This window comes from Gobius niger (assembly GCF_951799975.1).
Source record: "Gobius niger genome assembly, chromosome: 9".
Classification (NCBI taxonomy): Eukaryota; Metazoa; Chordata; class Actinopteri; order Gobiiformes; family Gobiidae; genus Gobius; species Gobius niger.
This window is the reverse complement of record NC_136860.1, coordinates 9,788,462-9,810,461: the sequence shown is the minus strand read 5'-3', so window position 1 is coordinate 9,810,461 and position 22,000 is coordinate 9,788,462. Positions and strand designations below refer to the sequence as shown.

The following is a 22,000-nucleotide window of genomic DNA, read 5'->3' as shown; positions in this document are numbered from 1 at the left end:
AGGTAAGAATATAGCGTATGTCAGTATGTAAAAACGGTGGCCTGCTCCTTTAACAAATGTGGGTATTTTGTATTATAGCTTGAGAACTCTAGGTCAAACATTGCTACTTGAGTGGAATTATGATTTCAAAGTAACGTTACTCTCACTTGAGTAAATAGTTTGGCTTTGTTTAGTTCACCTGGTAAGTTGTTGACGTCTGGGTCACACGTTCTGAGGTCGCATCCGCCTGATGACACGCTCTCCTTTCAAAGGCCCGAAGCATCTCCAGCCGTCACATTACGCCCAGGCTGCAGCTTCAGGCGTCTGGAGGCCACACAGATGTTCAAATGGTGAAGCTGTCATTTAAGGCGAGGCACTCAGGTGTAACATCGACCTTTCACCCCCACCTGAACAGAGCACTTATTCTCCAGTTTGGCTTTACCCAAATCTAAAAGGTTCTTGAAAAAAAGTGTCAAAATAGCAACAAAAATGAGACGAAAACGAGGGTGAAAATGTAACAAAAATGTGACAAAAAAGTAACAGAAAAGTCACAACAACATAACAAAAAGTCACAACAACATAACAAAAAAGTCACAACAACATAACAAAAAAGTCACAACAACATAACAAAAAAGTCACAACAACATAAAAAAAGTCACAACAACATAGCAGAAAAGTCACAACAACAAAACAAAAAAGTCACAACAACGCAACAGAAAAGTCACAACAACATAACAAAAAAGTCACAACAACATAACAAAAAAGTCACAAAAACGCAACAGAAAAGTCACAACAACATAACAAAAAAGTCACAACAACATAACAAAAAAGTCACAACAACATAACAAAAAAGTCACAACAACATAACAAAAAAGTCACAACAACATTAAAAAGTCACAACAACATAACAAAAAAGTCACAACAACATAACAAAAAAGTCACAACAACATAACAAAAAAGTCACAACAACATAGCAGAAAAGTCACAAAAACATAACAAAAAAGTCACAACAACATAACAAAAAAGTCACAACAACATAGCAGAAAAGTCACAACAACATAAAAAAGTCACAACAACATAGCAAAAAAGTCACAACAACATAACAAAAAAGTCACAACAACATAACAAAAAAGTCACAACAACATAGCAGAAAAGTCACAAAAACATAACAAAAAAGTCACAACAACATAACAAAAAAGTCACAACACAACAGAAAAGTCACAACAACAACAAAAAAGTCACAACAACATAACAAAAAAGTCACAACAACATAACAGAAAAGTCACAACAACATAACAAAAAAGTCACAACGCAACAGAAAAGTCACAACAACATAACAAAAAAGTCACAAAAACAACAGAAAAGTCACAACAACGTAACAAAAAAGTTACAAAAACATAACAGAAAAGTCACAACAACGTAACAAAAAAGTCACAAAAACATAACAAAAAAGTCACAAAAACATAACAAAAAAGTCACAAAAACAACAAAAAAGTCACAACAACATAACAAAAAAGTCACAAAAACATAACAAAAAAGTCACAACACAACAGAAAAGTCACAACAACATAACAAAAAAGTCACAACAACATAACAGAAAAGTCACAACAAAATAACAGAAAAGTCACAAAAACAACAGAAAAGTCACAACAACATAACAAAAAAGTCACAACAACATAACAAAAAAGTCACAAAAACAACAAAAAAGTCACAACAACATAACAAAAAAGTCACAACAACATAACAAAAAAGTCACAACACAACAGAAAAGTCACAACAACATAACAAAAAAGTCATAAAAACATAACAAAAAAGTCACAAAAACATAACAAAAAAGTCACAACAACATAACAGAAAAGTCACAACAACGTAACAGAAAAGTCACAAAAACAACAGAAAAGTCACAACAACATAACAAAAAAGTCACAAAAACAACAGAAAAGTCACAACAACATAACAAAAAAGTCACAAAAACATAACAAAAAAGTCACAACAACATAACAGAAAAGTCACAACAACATAGCAGAAAAGTCACAAAAACATAACAAAAAAGTCACAACAACATAGCAGAAAAGTCACAAAAACAACAGAAAAGTCACAACAACATAACAAAAAAGTCACAACAACATAACAAAAAAGTCACAACAACATAGCAGAAAAGTCACAAAAACATAACAAAAAAGTCACAAAAACAACAAAAAAGTCACAACAACATAACAAAAAAGTCACAACACAACAGAAAAGTCACAACAACATAACAAAAAAGTCACAAAAACATAACAAAAAAGTCACAACAACATAACAGAAAAGTCACAACAACATAACAAAAAAGTCCCAACAACGCAACAGAAAAGTCACAGCTTCACAAAAAAGTCACAAAAACAACAAAAAAGTCACAAAAACATAAGAGAAAAGTCACAAAAAAGTGACAGAAATGTGACAAAAAATTTACAAAAATGTGTGACAAAAACGCAACAAAACAGTGACTAAAAAGCAACGGAGGAGTAACAGAAAAATGACAAAAAAGTGTGATGAAAATGCAACAAAAAGGCGACCGAGATGACGCTGTGATCCAAACATGGTCACATATTGCAGACGTTGCAAAACTTTAGGGCCGTTTTCTCAAGGTTCATCTCCACTTTAGACTCCGAACTTTCCGGTCTTGGACTTGGATTTTTACATATCCAATTTCCAGCCTGATTTATTGAGTTTTGAAACGCAAAAAAATGAGGTGAAATTTTAATTTTTGCAGATTTTTCCCCCACTTACAACTAACCTATTCAAAATAAACAAGATCTGAAATCCCCACTGAAACAAAATCAAAATAGTAAATACAAAAATATGGCAGGGATGTAGAACTATTATTTAACCAAAGCCTGAACTATTCTGTCCTCATCTGTCGACTTCGAGAGATAACTTTTATGGAACACTGACCAAAACCGTTCCCTGTCTTTGAATGGTGACGTGTTTAGATGCTGGCTCAGGGGGGAAACGTGGTGCAATTTGGGAGAGATTTTACTTAAAGTATTTCTTATAGTTTCTTTGTTGAGAGAAAGCAGAGAAATAAAAGAGAATGGACCTGGTTGTTGGGGTCTGAGTTGTGTTCTTTTTCTTTCTTTGACTGCATCAGAGCATTTATTTTTGCCACTTTGATGCAAAATGTGAATTGTGAACACCACAGCTCTCCTTTCCAGCTCCTCCCTGAAGGGCCTCTATTATACGGCCTAAGGCCCATAGTGGCGGGCAAAGGCAGCAGCCATGAATAAATGGTATTTTCTATTTGTAAAGTAGTCTCTGCAAGTTGAATCAATGAAATGGCCGTTCTTAAGTTTGAACATTATACAGTTCAGTGATAATGATGTTGAACTAAAAGATGAAAATAACATGTTGCATTAGAAATGGCCCGCACACCGCAGTATGTTTACAACCTGATGTTCTGAGGCCACAGACAGGACGGTCCCATGAGCACTGAGCTGCAGACTGCAGTATGTTTACAACCTGATGTTCTAAGGCCACAGACAGGACGGTCCCATGAGCACTGGGCTGCAGACTGCAGTGTGCAGTGGTGTGTGGGGATATGTGGAGCTGAGCAGGTGATGATCTCAGCCCGTGGTGCGTTCAAGACCCTCTGTAAACCTCTGTACTGTGCACAGGGTGAGAGTGCATGAAGGGGACGTGATAATCTCTTGTTTGGTTTCACGCGCGAGCTCTGACATTATTGGACGTCGTCACCTTGAGTCTAAACGTGTCGTGCGCTCTGATTGGCCACTTAGGCCCTGGCCCGCGTGTGCGCGTGCGTGTGTGTGATGAGCTGTGAGGTCGCGCAGAGCGCAGCCACTCACCATGACGCGGAGCGCAGTGTGCTTCACGCGCCCCGCAGGCCCCGTGGACATGTGTTAGACCCGGACCGGACTAGCCCAGGATTTAGCCCAGGACTGTGGACCTAACCCTGCAGGAGGGGACCTACAGGACCCGCTGTGGACCAGGCGCTGAGTGAGAGGCGGGACATGGAGGAGCGGCGCGGCAGCGCCTCGGACAGCGGCGAGGACAGCGCGTCACCGCCGCACCGCGTCACCAACTTCTTCATTGATGACATTCTGAGGCCGGACTTCGGGAGGAAGGACGCCGCGCGGCCGCACGGCTCTGGCCGCGTGACCCTGCGCCTGCACACTCCCGGAACCCCGTGCCGGGACTCGAGCTCGAGCTGCAGCAGTGACTCTTCCCCCGCGTGCCCCCGGAAGAACGGGGAGCGCGTGGAGCCCGGGTCCGCGGCTGCGAGCGGAGCAGGAGTCAAGGCCGAGGAGCGCACGAGCGGCGCGTCCCAGGACTCTCCGAGCTCCGCGCGCACCCCGGGCTCCACTCCCGAGTCCCAGCCCATGCTCTGGCCCGCGTGGGTCTACTGCACGCGCTACTCCGACCGACCCTCATCTGGTAAGAGGCGCACGAGCCCCACTCTGCACTGAGCACGAGCCACAACACAAAGAACGGGAACGGGACAGGAGCGAGGAGAGGCAGAGCAGAGGCAGACCGGGCCTGCTGTCAGGTCTTTCTTAGACCAGTGGAAGGGATCAGCAAATACACTTTCAAATGGAATATCATTTTATTTACAAGTTCTTGATATCAAATCCGATAATATTATTATTCAAAGGGAGAACTGCGTAAAACCATCCAAAGATGCAATAGCTTCAAGAAAAACACCTAGAAATGAGCAGATCATGAAGCAGAAAAATGCATGAAAGATCTCATTTTGCGCACAAAAGAATCACTTTAAAATAAACAAAGCGTGTTCTTTTTTTTTGCGTAGGCCTAACTTTATTCCATCCACATTTTCCCTGTTTTATTTTTATGCAATCCTTTTTTCTTTTTTTTTGTGTTACTGTTATGCTTTCATATCTAACCAAAAACACAAACGCCTCAGCGCGCGGCACGAGCTGAGCAGCGGAGCGCGAGCCGTAAAACGAGACACACACACACACACACACACACACACACTGTCGCCTCAAAACACACTCTTTTCTGTATGTGTTTACGCTCCAAACCTGTGATACTTTAACATTCACTCCACGTCAGTGTGTCACTGATTTGATCTCAATTACCTCCGTGCGTAAAAGACGACAACGAGACGGCAAAAACTGTTATATAGGCTAAACAGAATAATACTTATAACAATAATAATACTTATGACAATAATAATAATAATAATTATAATAATAATAATAATAATAATAATAACAATAACAATAATAATAATAATAATAATAATAATAGCCTAATAATTAGTCTTTGATTATAATACTGCGCTCCTGATTTTTTAACGCTACCCTAATCGGATTTTTTTTTCTTCTTTTTTTTACGTTTAGCTTCTTATAGGCTAGAACTGCTTCATTCGTACAGGCTATTCATTATGGTTTTATCTTTTTGATTAGGCTACGAAAGATCAACAAATGGACCTGAAAATGGCTATGAGTGACAATGCACTTCCTAACTTTTCCAACAAAGCTACTAATAGCTTAAAAATAGGGTTAGCCAAAGGAAAGTTGATGTAGCCTCTTAAACGACTACGTATTTCGCGAGACCAATTTTCGTACATTTTTTTTTCCGACCTCAACGTGTTACTCTGAACGCTCAGTCCGCGCTGTGCGGTGTGTGAAGGATCAGGTCGTTCCTGTGACAGGGATATTTGGCTCGAGTGAACGCGCGTAAAAGGAGCAGATTCTTGCCGTGAGCTGAACCGTGACCTTCCCTCTGGTTTGGGCTCTACTGTGTGGAGCTCGAAATCAACTTTTGTCTCACATGAAGTTTAACTCGCAAAAAAACAATCGTAAAGCAAGCAAGTTTAGCCCATAGCTTATCGTCGATATTTACAATTGCTAGCTAGTCATTCACCATGTCAGACCCGACACCGGGGTTTCTAGTGTAGGCTGGAGCAATAAAATGTGTAGCTATATTATACTGTAAAGCTGACACACAAAATAGGATTTTTGCGCTATGCTAAAAGCCTTTTTAAAATAGCGAATTAGCAACTAGCCTAGTTGTTGTTTACATTACCGTGACAGTAGGTACTTCAGTTGCGAAGTGTGCTCATAAACTCATCCTTGAGAATAAATGGTGTGTGTTAGAAGTGTGTTATTTTGAACCACAGCTAACAATAGGCTAACAAAAATGTAGGCTACATTGTGGTTGTGAACATAAAAACAAAGTAGCACAAATGTAGCCTAGCTGTACATTCCAGATTAAATAGCAGTAAGAATATGCGCAATAATGCGTATCGAAATGTCACGTCACGTGGTTTGGCTAGCGCTAGCTTCCTTATTTCCATGGTGGTGGTGTAGTAAGCTAATAGCTAAAAACATTGACTTATATTAGCCAGTTCATCGTAATAAAAGAATAAATCAATTCAAGCATTTATGAACTTTTTTTGTTTGTGGGTTTATTAGCCAATATCCAATCATTTCTCAAAAAATATTTGTATTTCTTTTGCAGTCATTGGTTGAATTTCAGTGGAGCTTAGCCCTTTGCTTTGGTGGAAATGGCCATAAGCAATAGCATAGCTAATTGTTTTTAAATAAATCTGTGATAAGACTTAGCTTGATGTGACAAAAGCGCATAACTGTGGATGTCATTTGGATTTTCTCCCATCCATTTTGGGGGTGTAGCCCATCTTTAAGAGAAATAGGTTAAATTGAGTCTGTTTTTTTTTATATATAGTAAAAAGCATAATCTCTGCATATAACAAACAAACACAGAAAGATTAACAAAATAGCCTAACTGAAAAAAAAAAAAAAAAGGTGTGCAGTGATTCGTGTAATAGCCGAAATCTAACTGGGCCGTGCGTAAATGCGGTGAGGTGTGGCGGTAATCCTCTTTGGGCTGAAATAAAGGCTAGATGATGAATTCATATTTCTGCAGATATGAGCCTGCTTTGTGAGATGAATGATTTGATAAAAGTGTGTGAATCCGAGGAATATGTGAAATTGTGGTGACAAAGAAAAAGAAAAGATTTTGGGGAAAAAAGACACTATCACTTGTTTCCATGTTTATTTGTGATAAGCCTATTACATTTTGAGGAATCATATCTATAGTGCAATATGTTAAATTACAGATGAAACCAGTACAGATATATTGGCCTGTACAGCTATTAGTTACACGGCAGCATAGGACTTTTCTATATCTCATAAACAGCCCATCATTTACGCATGCGTAACTTCACTTTCTTCTGTCCCAGCTTTTGTTCGGTGAAACAGCGTAATAACACCCTCTCAGCCTGTGATTAGAAATCAAAACACGGCGTATAGGCCCCGTGACTCGTACCTGGAGCCACGCGTAAAAGCGAAACAAAACAACCTACATTTAAAGCGATGTTTTTTCCCCCTTCTCTTTAACTGCGATCTTTAAGAGCAGATTATAAATAATTATGCAAGAATGTTTAAATAAAATATCACGGTAAATTGCAGAGTATTTTTTCCCCCCCTCACTTGAGGTAAATTCTTCGTTGCGTAACTGGCCGTAACGCGTTTACGCACTGAGGCAATTGGAACGTGGCAGCCCAATTCCACGTAGCCACACACTCACCGCGGATTTCCAAATGCGTTTGTCAAGAGGGAAAGTGCACAGGCCTAAAATAATAATAATAATAATAATAATTGCGATTTCAACTAATGGACAATAATCATAGGCCTATATTTGTTCCACACATTGAATACATCGGGTTTTGTCTCGCGTATGCGCGTAATAGTTCATCTAGTGCAGTTTAAACTTTGGCTATATATATTTCTATGCATTTAGACCGACACATGTTAATTGCAGTTGTTCCAGACACCGAAATGGTTCAATTTGATCACCGTATTCCGCTAAACAGGGGGTTATGACAGCACAATGGCATTGGCTACACGTCACATGATCTCAAACTTCCCATTAAGCCGTTGTTTTGTCCGAGCGTTAATTGTGTTATTTTTGACGAGCAAAAAGAACACAAAAAAAAAGACATTTGTTTGCTTACAATTTATTTGTTTGTTTGTATGTTTGTGTCTAATTCGACTATTAATTGCATCTCAAACAATATCTTACTTAGGCCCATGTTTATTAATTTTACAGCACTGTCTATAGGCCAAACATCGCCTACACGCACAGTCCCCATCTTCTGTCTATTCCTGGGCACGCAGACACACATAACTCTCCAATGCCTTCTTCCTAACGTGGATGAGGTTGTAAATTAAATGCCAGTAACAGCATGTTAGGCAGGGGGTAAGGCTTTACCCCCTTAATGCCTAAATGTAGTATTCCTATTTGTCAGTCTATCGCCATTAAATTAATTTCTCCACCATGTTCTTTGGTAGCATATTTGTAGCATAACGAGCGTACAGACTTTTTAATATATTTTATATATATATATATATATATATATATATATATATATATACATTGGCTTATTCGTTTGGACCGTCTTTACGCGCAGTGTATCCGTTTTGCGCGTGTGCCCCCTCGCGTGTCTTCGCCCTCATCTTTTGTCTATTCCCTTTTCACCTCCAACGTAAACACAGCCACATAAAAAAATGCACACATTTATGCTGTAACGTGGACACTTAATACGACACTTTTTTCCCGACAGTTTGAATAGGCCCTATAGCTACAACATTGATCCACGTCATGACGCGTCGCCAAAACACACAAATGTGAAGCATTCGCTCTAAAGGAAAAAGGTTTACGGAGATTCTGTCTGTTCTTTGCTTTTTGATGCTGACTCGAGTTCATCTTGATATTTGCATCGTATTGATATGCGAGTGAGACGTGTCATTTGCATCTTAATTAGGCTGCTTATCGGTTAAATAACTTTTGGCGCACATAAATGAACGCACACGGCTCGCAAAGACATTTACGCAAAGAGTTTATGAAAATGATCCATCTTTATTTACAGTGTTCATTATGGAAATGCTGTTGACCCATTTGATTAGAAACGTTATTATCGCTATCCATAGGCCTATTGGCAAAAGAGGCCTTTACTGCAACCTTTAGGATATCATATCGGCCCATTCTGTCCAACATTTTCACCTGGAAAAGGCTCCCGCAAACCGTTTCAATTAGCCTGTTTAATGTGAATGTGAGCAGTAAATCGTGGCTGGACGAGGACTGACTCCAGATTGCACTCAAGACAATCTCTAAAGCATGTTATAATTTGGGGGGAAAAAGACCCGCGGGAGATGGGTACGGATTAAATCGTAACATGAAGCGCCAATGACCTAAACCCATTATTATTTAATATTTAAAACATACTTCACTATTGGGCCCGGTCTATCCCTTGGCTGTTTGTGTGTGAAAGAATAGAAACACCGCCGAGAAACCTTTTCAAGACGTGGCGATTGTTTCCAATGCCGTGCGTAAAAAGAAAGCGCCTTTTCAAATTCCCTGACATTCCCCCTTCTCCAAAAAAAAAGAAAAAAAAAGAAAAAGCTCATCTCGATTTCTACCTTTCCCCCCTCCTCAATACTGTAAGTGGATTTTTCTTCATGTTACAATCTGGCGTGTGGAGCCCCCGCAGCGCGCATTTAATTGTCCCCATCCCCATTCCCTCCTCTCTCTCTCTCTCCCTCTCTCTCTTCACGTGTTAAATGGGATTTCTTTCAGTGTCGTCTCGCTCCAGAGGTTCGTGCGTAAACGACGTCTGCCTCTGTATCCCCCCCACCACCCCCCCACCCCGCACCCTCGTGCCCCGCCGTGCGCCGCGCAGGTGGGAGCAGAGCAGAGATGACCTGTCAGCCCCACAACAACGTAGGGTTTAGAATTAGGAGCACAACGAGCGACGGTTGTTTCAAAGGAAAAAGGGGTAGGCTGTATTTGGACTTGTTTGTTAAGGCTACATAAAGATAAATTATTATTATGGGCTATAAACCCGAAGCTACTGTGCGCCATGTAGTGGAACCGTTCCAGTGTAAATAAGAAAAAGGAGTGGTTTTGTCTGGAGTCTAGATCAGAGTCTTGCTTGTGTGTTTCATCAACCTGACATTTGAAGCCAAACCATACACAACTAAATAAGCCAATTCCAACCGGCACTTTTCAAAGGCATTGGTACTAACAGCTTTTTTAAAAATAGGCCTAAATCAAACACTTAACGTAAAATCTTCAAGTAAAAAACGCGTCAAGAAATGATCACGAAAGTAGCCCCATATATGGTGATCTAATTAACTTTAATATCAAACAAGAAAATAAAAAAAATCGTGGCAATTTACGTTTTTATCTAGAAAAAATACGTTAAAAACTGGCTTTATGAAAAAGGCCGATGCATGAAAAGAAAAATCAAATTTAAATTGTGGTTTAGACAATAATTTTTCCAGAAACGTAGCATTTGTGCAAACAGGATTATGCCAGCTTGTTGTCAGGGGCGTTACCGGACTTTTATCACCGGGGTGGCTCAGGAGGGGGGCACTTAGTTCTTATTATGGTGGTGGATCTCGGGACGGCCCATGTCTTAGGCTTTAAAGGCTGTATACCTGACTTTCATCTTTTTGTAGAGCAACATCATAAAAGCATGTTCATTTTGGCGACCGTGATGGTAAAATGACCTATTTTGAAGAAGGTATTTCATCGAATATTCAAATTTTTTGTCCAAATCTGATTAAATGCGTTAAAATTAGGTTCAGAGCAAAACAACTGTGTAATTGATTGAACACTTTCAGTTTCGAGAATAATTAGGTTTGCGCTATTTCCCCATTTTTGATCATGTCTGGTGATGTAAATTCAAGTTCACAAAGCCGGTTGAAATACAATTTTGACATACCTTATAATTTGTAAGTATAGTCCTGACATTGCCTGTAGCTACTTTACTGCCATTTTAATACCCATATTCTTAAATGCCACAACCGTAAACATTCACATTCCTTTCAATTAGACAGAGGAATGTGGGGACATTTCAATATTCAAAATTCAAACTGAATATGAAGGGAAACCTTGCAGCCAAAAATGTGTACGATGACTTATTTCGTGACAATAATCATTTTTTCCCCCAAAAGTAAGTTCGTTAAGCTTCTTCATGCGGGCGGTCTTGTTATGATTGTTATGAACCTGCGTTTGCAACAAGGAAGACGCATATCCATCAATCTCTCAACATCTTTTCTTATTGGCAGAGCATAACTGTACAGTAGATGATGTTCCAGTTTGCAAGAGTCCCTTGTCACTCTCGACGTAGGGCCAAGTTGCAGCCGTTCAGGCCCGGTTCAGGCTTGAGAGGTGGGAGTAGTTCAGTTGGCGTGGCATCAACATTCTAAACTTTAGGTTTGCGGTTTGATCACGGCTCCCATACCTATAATAAAGCAGCACTTTACTTTACAGATGGTAATATGGTGGAAATTGGATGGGAAATGAGATAATGGGGAAACGCAATTTGCAGCCCTGTTCCCATGTTATTAAGAAAATACAAGCAATGTTTCCTGGTCATTTGCCGTCTTTACACCCAACTATTAAGTTTCAAAGGTTTTCAAGAAGTGTAATCTGGACTAGGTTATTATTATTCTACTACGAAAGTGAAGACACTTTTGATCCAAAAAGCTACTTTCATTTTGAAAATGAAAGGCAAACGCCCCTGACGACAGAGGTGTGGACTTGGACTTGAGTCAGACTTTGAGTCACTAATTTGACGACCTGAGACTTGACTTGGTTGAGGTGAACTAAAGGCAGTTTCACACCAAGCCCATGATCTCTCCTGTCTGGAGCCGTCTGGCAGGTCATTGCAGACAGTGGGACAAGTGTCTTTGGTGAGACAAATGTAGGAGGAGACCATGAGGCCACACAAGTAGTGCTGTAATTGGCCGAATGCATTTCATCTATAGATGCAATTGGATATGTTAAGTGTCACGTGTAGCCTGAAAGTTTTTATTATGACAAATTGCGTGTCCTCAAAAGGTTTGGCGCTTGTGTCTGATCTCTGCTGTAAAGATGAGTTTACAAACACGAGGACACAAGAAGAAATAAGACGGATAGAGACAAATCGGTTTGGACTTGAACCTGTGACTTAAAGGAACAGGCCACCTTTTTTCCATCCTGAGATATGTTCTTACCTGAGCTTAGACAAGTTGATATGTACCTGTCTGGTCTTTGTGCCCGTGGAAGAGTGTGGTCGCTTCTAACTTCACCCCGTTTGGAGCTATAGGAATATACTGGGAGAGGTAAAATGCTAACAACATCTTTAGTCGTTTTGCGTGACTGAGGGCACGCACAAAGACCAGACAGGTACGTATCAACTTGTCTAAGCTCAGGTAAGAACATATCTCAGTATGGAAAAACGGTGGCCTGTTCCTTTAAGAATACTTGACGCTCCTCAATGCGTAAAATAGTTTTTAAACAAATGTTTTATTTATTTCATAAAAAATAAGTTACATGAAATAATTAGTAATAGCAATCTATTATATAATATTACTTTTCTAGACACACAGAGATGCTGTACATTGCATTTATAGACTGATGAAAGTAAGGCCTCCAATCTGTGCCATCAGCCCCAACCACTCACACACACTCCATGTTCACACATAGGCAGGCAAGGTGGGTGAAATGCACTTTTCAAAGACAATCTGTACATGCAATTTCCTTGTAAGACACTGCTCTACCATCTGAGCCACTGTCACCCAAGTAAACCCAAGCCAATTAAAGTGTAGCTTTACAAATCTATTCAGTGGATTTGGTTGGTCATAAATTTCAATGACCTGAAATTCAAAGCACAAGACTTGGGACTTGAGATCAATCACTTGATACTTTACATGTGACTTGAAAAACTCTCTGAAATGTTCCCACCTCTGCTTTTGTTTTTTCAAACCTTTGCCACAACAGAACACACCTGTCTGACTCTTCATCATGCTGTTCTCATATTGCATATTCACGTTCCCGTTTCTCTGTTCAATCCCACTGCAGGCCCACGAACGCGCAAACTCAAGAAAAGCAAGAGCAGCAAGGAGGACAAGCGGCCGCGGACCGCCTTCACGGCCGAGCAGCTGCAGAGACTCAAGACGGAGTTCCAGCTGAACCGCTACATCACCGAGCAGCGGCGCCAGAGCCTGGCCAACGAGCTCAACCTCAACGAATCCCAGATCAAGATCTGGTTCCAGAACAAGCGCGCTAAGATCAAGAAGGCGTCTGGGTTCAAGAACGGGCTGGCGCTGCAGCTGATGGCGCAGGGGCTGTACAACCACTCCACCACCACCATCCAGGACGAAAAGGAGGACAGTGACTGAGCTAAAAGGGCAACTTGTGGGTTTCGCAATGCTTTTTGACGCCATTTTGAGGACTTTTGGTCTCTGTTCTGGAGACTGGACACCCATGGGTTTGACATGTCTGTGTTGGAGAAGTTGACGAAGACAAAATTTAAGATGAAACTATGAGCTATTCACAAATGTTGAAAGAAATATCCAAACCGGAGATCCATAAACTTTGAAAGTGGTCATCATCGTTTGCGTTAAAATAGGTGTCACCATCTTGTAACGTTACTGAGGCCACTTCTGTTGATCGTCGGGCCATTCAACAGGTTGGGAACAGGTTGGGTTCATGTCCAGAAAACCTCAGCTATAACTCTCTGGGTGACACTCAATTTTGGAAAGAAAAATCCAAACAAAATCTTCAAATGTTGGACCGAATCATTTCCTAATCAATCATGTCGCGTGTTCATCACATTTCACCACCTTTTGACGGTATGGGTTGCATTCATATGACGTCTCAGCATTCTGAAGAGCCTACAGTTTAAAGTCCTGGTGGTGGCAGCTAAAGTTCACAAATTTGATCTTCTCAGTCAGAAAATATGAACTAAGATCCAATTATTTTCTCATAAAAAGTGTCAAAAAGTGGTGACAATGTTCAAAAACTATTAAAAGACTTTAAACCAACAGATGAATTTGGCCGATGTGTGAAACCAGTCACCACCAAACAATTATTAGGTTCAACATTTGTCCATTTTCATTTTGGAGATTTCTTTCAAAAACTGCTTCTCTCCCATAGAGTGGCATTGGATCCTGCCCATCATCTGAGATTATGACATCGAAATTTGGAATGTGAGCGCAACCTATTTGGGAGGATATATCCAAACCAGAAATCCGTAAATCCACGTGTTGAAATAGATCACGACTTTTCAACAATAATGAGAGAAACGGATTTTATTGTTGTTAATGTCTTTTGACCTATTTGACATTTGATGGGGAGATGTTTGGAATTGTCAAAGCAGCGTGAAACCCATGGATAGGTTGGGTTGATTTCCTAGAATTCGATGATGACAAAAATCTCAGTTAGAACTCTATGGTTGACGCTTGAAAATGGGAAAGAAAAATCTCAAATCCACAATCATATATTTCAATCGCGCCATGTGTTCAAACATTTCATCACTTTTTGACACCATTTGTTTCTTTGTTCTTTGAAGAAATTGATCCTTGTGCCAGACCAGTTTGTTTGTGGATAGGTCCATGTTAATCCCCCTGAACAGGTCAAAACATATGCATTTTGACGATTGAAAGTCAAAAGATGGGTGCTATTTTTAAACCCCATGGTTCATGTCAAGATCATAGTGCACAACAGAACTATATTTTCTACATGCATATGTTACGACTTAAGTGGTGTGTTTGGATACATTAATCACACAAAATGGACCTTTTCACAAATCTATAGTTTTAAGTTCGACATTTGTGGATTTTCCTTTACATAATGTCAAGACAGACACACTAGCTCCATCCCCCGTGTGATGGAGGGACATCAGCACATTCTAGAATCTGAAAACCAATTGGAAACGTACCGTATACTTTGGAAATGTTTACCCGTTTTCTCAAGTCTATACTTGCCGAACCCCATGGCGGAAATCAAAATGTGAATAGCAGTCTCTTCCATGAACAGACTTCAGAAAGATGACAGATACTCAACACTCTTCCAAACCGGCGGGGCAAAATAAATGTGTTGTTTCCGTAAATATCCAGAGGTAGGATGACAATGGTGGACATTGGAAAGACTTTGTAGCCGCAAAGTGTTCTGTCTAAACGCTGACAGGTGGGATTTGGTAGGATATGAACGTACGGTGGAAGGTTTCTTGTTCTCTCCATGAGATTTTAAAATCCAAGTGAACGAGTGAAATAAATACTCTAGGACTGTTTTTGACGAGGGATCAATGTTATAACATGGCTCCAAAATGTTGATTTTGTGTGGAATGTCTCATTGAAGTGTTGGCTACTAGCAAAACATGCTGGGGTGTGAAGGCAATTTGAGTGCTGAAATGATCAAAGTGCCACCACGTGACATCTGCAAGGGCAACGACGTTTTTTGCAGGACTTCTCAATCACCTTAGAGAGGAACAAAAATACAACTCCAGTTTGTTTTTTATCAGGGAATAATAAAAGCTCTTGATTTTTATTTTCTGTACCATTGACTTGGTATTGATCAAAAACAAAATGCAGCACTTAAGACATTTGCAATCGGCCACAGCTGCAAATAAATAGCTATTTTGTTTTCCGTATGGACGTTCCACCTGTCAGCACTGACCAGAACCGATCGCCACTGCTTTGGCGCGCGCCGCCACCGTGTACATTGTAAATATGTGATCTTTAATTTAAAAATCTGAAGAGGAACAGTCTCAGAAACCAACGCCAAGACAAACCAAAGATTTTGTTGGAACCTGGATGGCGGACTGTGTACAGAAGAGGGCTGGACGGACACGGAATGGAATAGATCGCTCTGCTGTTTCTCGATTCGACTTTTACGTGGGACGGACAAAGTCACAAAACCAGCCTTTGTTTTGTTTGTTTTGTATGGACCAAGTGATAGACTGAGATTTTGTGAACATAAATCTATGGAAAATTGGGAGAAGAATGCACCAGAATGTGTAAATGGATAGGCCAACACCAGCAGTTTCATCCATGTGAACCACTAAATGCTTGACATATGTATGTGTGAGCACATGGCATAGCAACCCCCTTTTCAATTTCTTATCACTAACACTGAGAAATCAAAGAGAAATTAACAAATTAAGGCGAGACTCTGCAGGTGAATAGGGAACCATGCACGAAATCTGAACAATTGATCGAGCCAGAACCTGAACCAACAAAAACCCTTACATGCAATGAAAAGCCTATATGAAATTGCATCAAATTTAGATAAAAAGTCTAAACCTGCAGTAAAGTCTTGAAGTAGTTACCAACAACAGTTTGAGAACCACGGCAAGCTAAACCGATTCAAATGAACTTCTAAAAATGATATTATTCCAGATGTATTGTTTCGTTTGTGATGTCAGGTTGCTGTTATTGCTTTTACAGTTACTATGATGAAAAACTGAGGCCATACAAAACATTGTCTTTACAATAATCAGTCAAATATTTTCAGAAAACAAAGTTTGGAGATTTAGATTTGTTTCATAAAATATACAATTTAAACATTCGTATTGTTTAGCCCTTCGCATCCAAAACACAGCTCAGTCCTCACATATCAACTTTAAAGTTCAGATAATCTCCAATTATCTTTTTTGCGACGACCATTCCAGAAGAATAACAATCAAAGTGTAGTGCTAATATTGACACAGACTCAAAGTAAATTATATCCCTTTTGAAAAAACACATTGTTTCATTTAGTGTTTTGGTTTGGTATACATCCTGCTCAATTTTAAGCCACTTTGTGTGTTGCACGAAACAGCAGAATAAAGTAAAAAAAAGAAATGAAAAAGAATTAAACCTGAAAGAAATGGAAAGGGAATATGAAAGATGATGGTGAACTATATGTACATTTTAACCATGTTTCCAAATAAACTTTTATATCTGAAATTCATGACAAAAGATGTTTTTATTTGATTTTACCCACAGTGTTTGTTAGGCAGGACAGTAGTTAGTGTGAACAGATGTGAGGAGTGAAGAAAGACTTTCGGCTTTCGTGCAGCATCAATATTGTGTTTTGAATGAAAGGTTTGATCTATAGAAGTGAGTCATGTGGTTTCAGTGGATCATGGGCCTTTGCCAGAAATGACTGTTGCCAAATTATTTTTCCATTTTTTTAAATTATCAATCCTATTATTAATGCTGCAGCCAGTGAGGAAATACTGTCCATACATTTAAGTTAAACTTAGTAAATTAGTATTTTTACTTTGGTTGCGGCTAGTTGGAAGTTAGTTTCTAAGTGTGAATAGCTGTGGATGAAGTGAGATTGGCTTCCGCCAATGCCATTCAGGGCGTGCTAACGATTTGACTGGGATTTTGGAGCCAAAAAATGTAAAATAAAAACTAAGGAAAGAAATAGGACAATGTACAAACACGTGGAGGTCAGAATGACAAGCTTAAAGACGACAACTTAAAGAGGGGGATAAGTTAATGTTCATTCAATGCAGCCGCATTGAGTTGCCTTGTGTACGAAATGCGTGATATGAACATGCCTTGCCTTGCCTTCATTAGCGCAAGGAACTCCTGTAGCCTGCTCCCATTTACTATGAGGCTTCAACTGCTAATAGCAATGCCAAGCCAATGTTTTTCATAGTGTATGGTGCCAACTAGTATAAATCAAATGAGAAACGCTGATATGAAGGACAATGGGCAACAGTTGAACTGTTGATTTTCATACGATTGATTGTGATGTCGTCACTTCCGGGGTTTTGGTAGGCAACATCAATGCATTAAATAATAGTTCCATCATGGTAAAAACAATGACTTGTGCAAATAAACGGCACATCTTGATGCATGCTGTTTTTGCCCCCGAAGTAAACAATAGTGTTTGCTTAATGACATTTAAGACAAAGCAAAAAATAATACTTAAAAAATTTAACTGTACAAAAGTTATTGGCAAGGGTGCATTTTAGAGAAGAGTGGTATAAGTGGTCCAAGTAGTGAACCTTGGGGGATGCCACGTGAAAAAACATGTGAATCACACATGTACTTCAACTGGAAATTATGTTTAAGTTATTAAAAAATACAATTTAGTCATTACATTATTCTGAGATGCATGATTGACACTGTGAACTGCATAAAATCAAGATGCACAAATATATATTACTGATTTAAATATGACAATTTTTTTTAATTTTTTTTTCATTTTATGCACAAAATAATGCCCAAAATAGTCTATATTTTAAGCGACAAAATCAAAATAATGGATCGAGCCAAGTTTGAATTTATGGTTTTATTTTGCTGATTTTTGACATTTTTTAGATGGTATTTTCTATGTAATTTTAATTTTTGGAAAATGACCATCTCAGTTGCCTTTTGTGTTACACATGGCTACCAAACATGTCAATGTTTTTGAATGAATATACATCGTTACCTCCTGAAAATCTCTGAGTCGCTAGCAGACAAAACGTCATGAAAATAAGCATCGTATAAGGTAAGTTTTGTCTTTTTTTACTCTGACATTAAAACAAGATGTTTTGGAGAAAATTAGCTCAACATTGACCACCTGCCGCGTCTTGCCTTAATCAATTGAGTAAAAGTCTTTCAAACATGACTAAAAGTAACAACTTATCAACAAAAATACTACTCAAATAAAGTACAGACCCCAAAAAACTACTTAAGTACAGTATTTGAGTGGATTTACTTACTGGCCACCTACACTAGATTGTACTGTAGGTGAGTAGTGTATAAATGTCTGCCAGTCTCGGCTCATTGGTTCCGGAGAGTAGAAGTGGCTCGTCTTGATATAGGAGGTTTCAAGGCACTTTCAGCTGTTCAGTCCGACGCCAAGCATGAAATTACCCCCACTCCTCACTCTCTCCCAGCCCATGTATGAGCAGATATGGCTTATGTGGGACAAGCAGGTCTATTATAGGCATATAAACATGCAACACAGCAAGTGTTTCTATCAATAATATAAAAACAGAGAGGTGTTGCTCAATATGTTATTATCTATAGTATTATCTCAGTTTCGAAAATGTTTCCTTATTGAAATATACAAATGCAGATTAAGAGACTCGTTAAAAATACCTTAATTCAACTTTTTATTTTGTCAGATATCTTATATTTAATGAAAAAGCCTTGAGATCTTGACTTCTTACACCGCGTTCCAAATTATTATGCAAATTGTATTTCAGTGTCAAATAGGTAAAAAAAAAAAAAACAGTTGTCAGGTTAAGCCCAGTTAGGGGAAAAAACTACTGAAAAAGGATTTTCCACTTTATTAATTACCATTTTCAAGCAATATGGGAAGGAAAAAGGATCTCTCTGTTGATGAAAAGTGTGAAATAGTTGAATGCCTTGGTCTAGGTGTGAAAACCTTATATATTATTTATATTTTATGAAAGATTAAGTGTAATCATTGTTCTGATAACATATTTGTGGTTGATTCAGAGCACACTCAGGTTTGTGCAGATTAAGGCACAATGAGGATGGTTTCTGCCAGACAAACACATCAGATTAAGAGAACAGCTGCTACAAAGCAGCAAATAGGTGTTTGATGCTGCTGGTGCCTCTGGAGTCTCTCGAACATCAAGGTGTAGGACCCTCCAGAGGCTGCAGTTGTGCATAAACCTTCTATCCGGCCTCCCCTAAACCGTTAATTGAAGCTCACGAACAGAAACGGCTGCAGTGGCTCAGAAATACATGAGGACTCATTTTCAAACAGTCTTGTTCAGTGATGAGGCCGTGTAGCCCTGGATGGTCAGATGGATGGAGTAGTGAATGGTTGGTGAATGGCCACCGTGTCCCAACAAAGCTGTGACGTCAGGAGGTGGCAGAGTCATCCTATCCTGACCTCAACCCTACTGAGAACCTTTGGAGCATCAACAAGCAGTTCACATCCAAACAGCAGCCCTCGGAGGCTATTCTAACATCCTGCAAAGAAATCCAAGCAGAAACTCACAAGTGGATTTAAGAATTTTGAAGCTGCTATCAAAGCAAGGCTCCTATGTTAAAATATAACTTGACCTGCTAGGATGTTTTTGATTGAAATGGCTTTTGATTTCAGTGAATATGCTGCAAATTCAACAAATGACCATGTTCAGTTAATTAAAAGCTTTAAAATGTATTGGAACGATGAGTTTCATAATAATTTGAACAGTAGATTTTGAGTTTTTTTATTCTATATATTTTTGAAAAAAACTCACTTGGAGGTCACTGGGAGATGTTTTCAACCACAATCATATGATCCTCTAACAGTTAAAGACAACTGTCACTTGAGTTGACAGTTTAGACAATCAGAGAAAAGTGTCATTTGCATAATAATTTGGAACGCGGTGTAAACATGACAGCAGTTTGTAAAGAGAATTTGATCAGATTTCATTCCATCTCAAGGCAAACAATGAGCGCGATGATAAGCTGCCAATAACGGCGAGGTGTGTTCAGACCGAGACGGAATGCCCTACAGAAAAAAAAACAGTCAGCCATCCATCAGTCTTGGCATTTGGATCAGATCATAAATATGACAGCGCACTCAAATCCTGTCTGCGCCATTCAGACAGAATTAAAGGTGATGACAGGCGCTGTTGCTTATTCCCGAGTGATTTACTTTACGTTAGTAGCGCTCGTGCAGGTGCATTTGTTTTGCTTACAATTATGCTAGCAGTTGGCGGGAAAAAAAAAAAAAGCCAGTTTCTCTTAGCAAAACATAACATTTTGTCCGTAAATCACTCTACATTTGACAACAAAGTGCTCCAGCGAGAGTTGTATGAAAATAAAGGACGAGCGCAGATGAAAAGTTACGTTGCGTCTTTGTGAAGCTGGGCCCGCGCTGTTGCGATTTTCGGGAGGATTTTGACTCTATTTTAAATCGGGTGACATTTTTAAATCGGGACAAATTTCAGCTTCACCGTACGTCTTTGTCGAGCAGAGATCAGTTGGTTATGAGTGACGATTAGCTGCCCGTGATAAACTTTACTTGTGTGGTCGGAGGGATTTCTGTCATGTTTGATGGCTTGTTGTGAGTTGTGGACTCTCAGCGCTGTGGTGGAAAGCAGTGCATACGCGGGAAAATACAGGCGCCAAGCGGAGGAAAATACAAGACAGCCATAGATCACGGAAGCTGATAACATCTTCCTGAACATTCTGTATTGTAGACATGAAAGGCAGAAACCGTTCAGTAGTTATTAGCACTAATTTAAGATGAGCTAGCTAGGAGTTGTGCACTAGCAAGGAGTTGTGGACTCGTAGCGCTGTGGTAGCACGGCTGAAGCCGACAGAAAGCAGCGCACACGCGGTAAAATACAGGCGGTGGAAAACACAGGACGGACATAGATCACAGAGGTAAGCTGATAACATCTTCCTGAACATTCTGTATCGTAGACATTAAAGCTGGCAAACATTCAGTGGTTATTAACTGTAATTTAAGCCTATGCTACTTTTCATTTGTTGCCGAAGTTAGCCTTTGAATTTGAATTTTATTTAATTTGATCAAAATAAAAGAAGAGATGTCATGTGTCAGGTTATTGCAAAAAGGCTAATTTCCACCCGCAGTCCCTGGACAGGTTGATGTTATACTCACCAAAGTTCATAGAATGTATACAGAATAATAATACATAGAAGCATTACTTCACTCGCGTCATAAAAACACTTCCCTCTTCAGGAAGCTATCACACACTCGCCGTTTGCACCGTTTATATCACTGTCATTCAGTGTGCACAGGTTTGCTTAAATTGTAGATATAATAGGCAGCATAAGTTCAGTGGTTATTAGCTCTAATTTAAGCTAAGGTAGCCAGGAGTTGTGGCCTCCTGGCGCTGTGGTAGCGCTGACGAAGCCGACGGAAAGCAGCGCACGTACGTCAAAACACAGACGCCAGACGAAGGAAAACACAGGACGGACATAGATCACGGAGGTAAGCTGATAACATCTTCCTGAACATACGTAGCGTAGACATAAGAGCCGGCAAAAGTTCAGTGGTTATTAACCCTAATTTAAGCTATGCTACTTTTCAATTGTTGCCGAGGTTAGCCTTGCCGACTGTTTAGCAAATGTTTGGGTGTTTAAATGCGCTGCCTGAGAAGATAATCGGACGGACATAACCTGTAATCGTAGAAGCTTAGTTTAATTTATTTTAATTATTTGACAGGGACCATGAACAGGGGCGAAAAGTATGTCAAGATGCTTTGTACTGCCACACCCTGCTAGGG

The 22,000-nt window shown here is 39.7% G+C and overlaps 3 protein-coding genes across 3 annotated transcripts in view; all 3 read left to right on the top strand.

Annotated features, from left to right (window-relative positions):
• LOC306967802 (complement C1q-like protein 2) overlaps nt 1–22,000 on the top strand; it is a 339,758-nt gene that overhangs the window by 84,319 nt on the left and 233,439 nt on the right. The window lies entirely within an intron of this gene.
• The window catches only part of LOC306967805 (complement C1q-like protein 2), a 120,308-nt gene that overhangs the window by 71,940 nt on the left and 26,368 nt on the right, over nt 1–22,000 (top strand). The gene's annotated exons all lie outside the window — the stretch shown is intronic.
• On the top strand, nt 3,830–13,478 carry LOC306967799 (homeobox protein engrailed-1a-like). The gene is made up of 2 exons (XM_079562988.1): nt 3,830–4,410; nt 12,874–13,478. The coding sequence occupies exons 1-2, from the start codon at nt 3,987–3,989 to the stop codon at nt 13,191–13,193; spliced, it is 744 nt and encodes a 247-aa protein (XP_079419114.1). The 5' UTR covers nt 3,830–3,986; the 3' UTR covers nt 13,194–13,478.

Bases quoted from the DNA above. Each gene is read 5' to 3' on its own strand.
- LOC306967799 (XM_079562988.1), top strand. From the start codon at position 3,987: ATGGAGGAGCGGCGCGGCAGCGCCTCGGACAGCGGCGAGGACAGCGCG. The intron at 4,411-12,873 runs GTAAGAGGCGCA...ATCCCACTGCAG, and splicing joins CTCCGACCGACCCTCATCTG to GCCCACGAACGCGCAAACTC.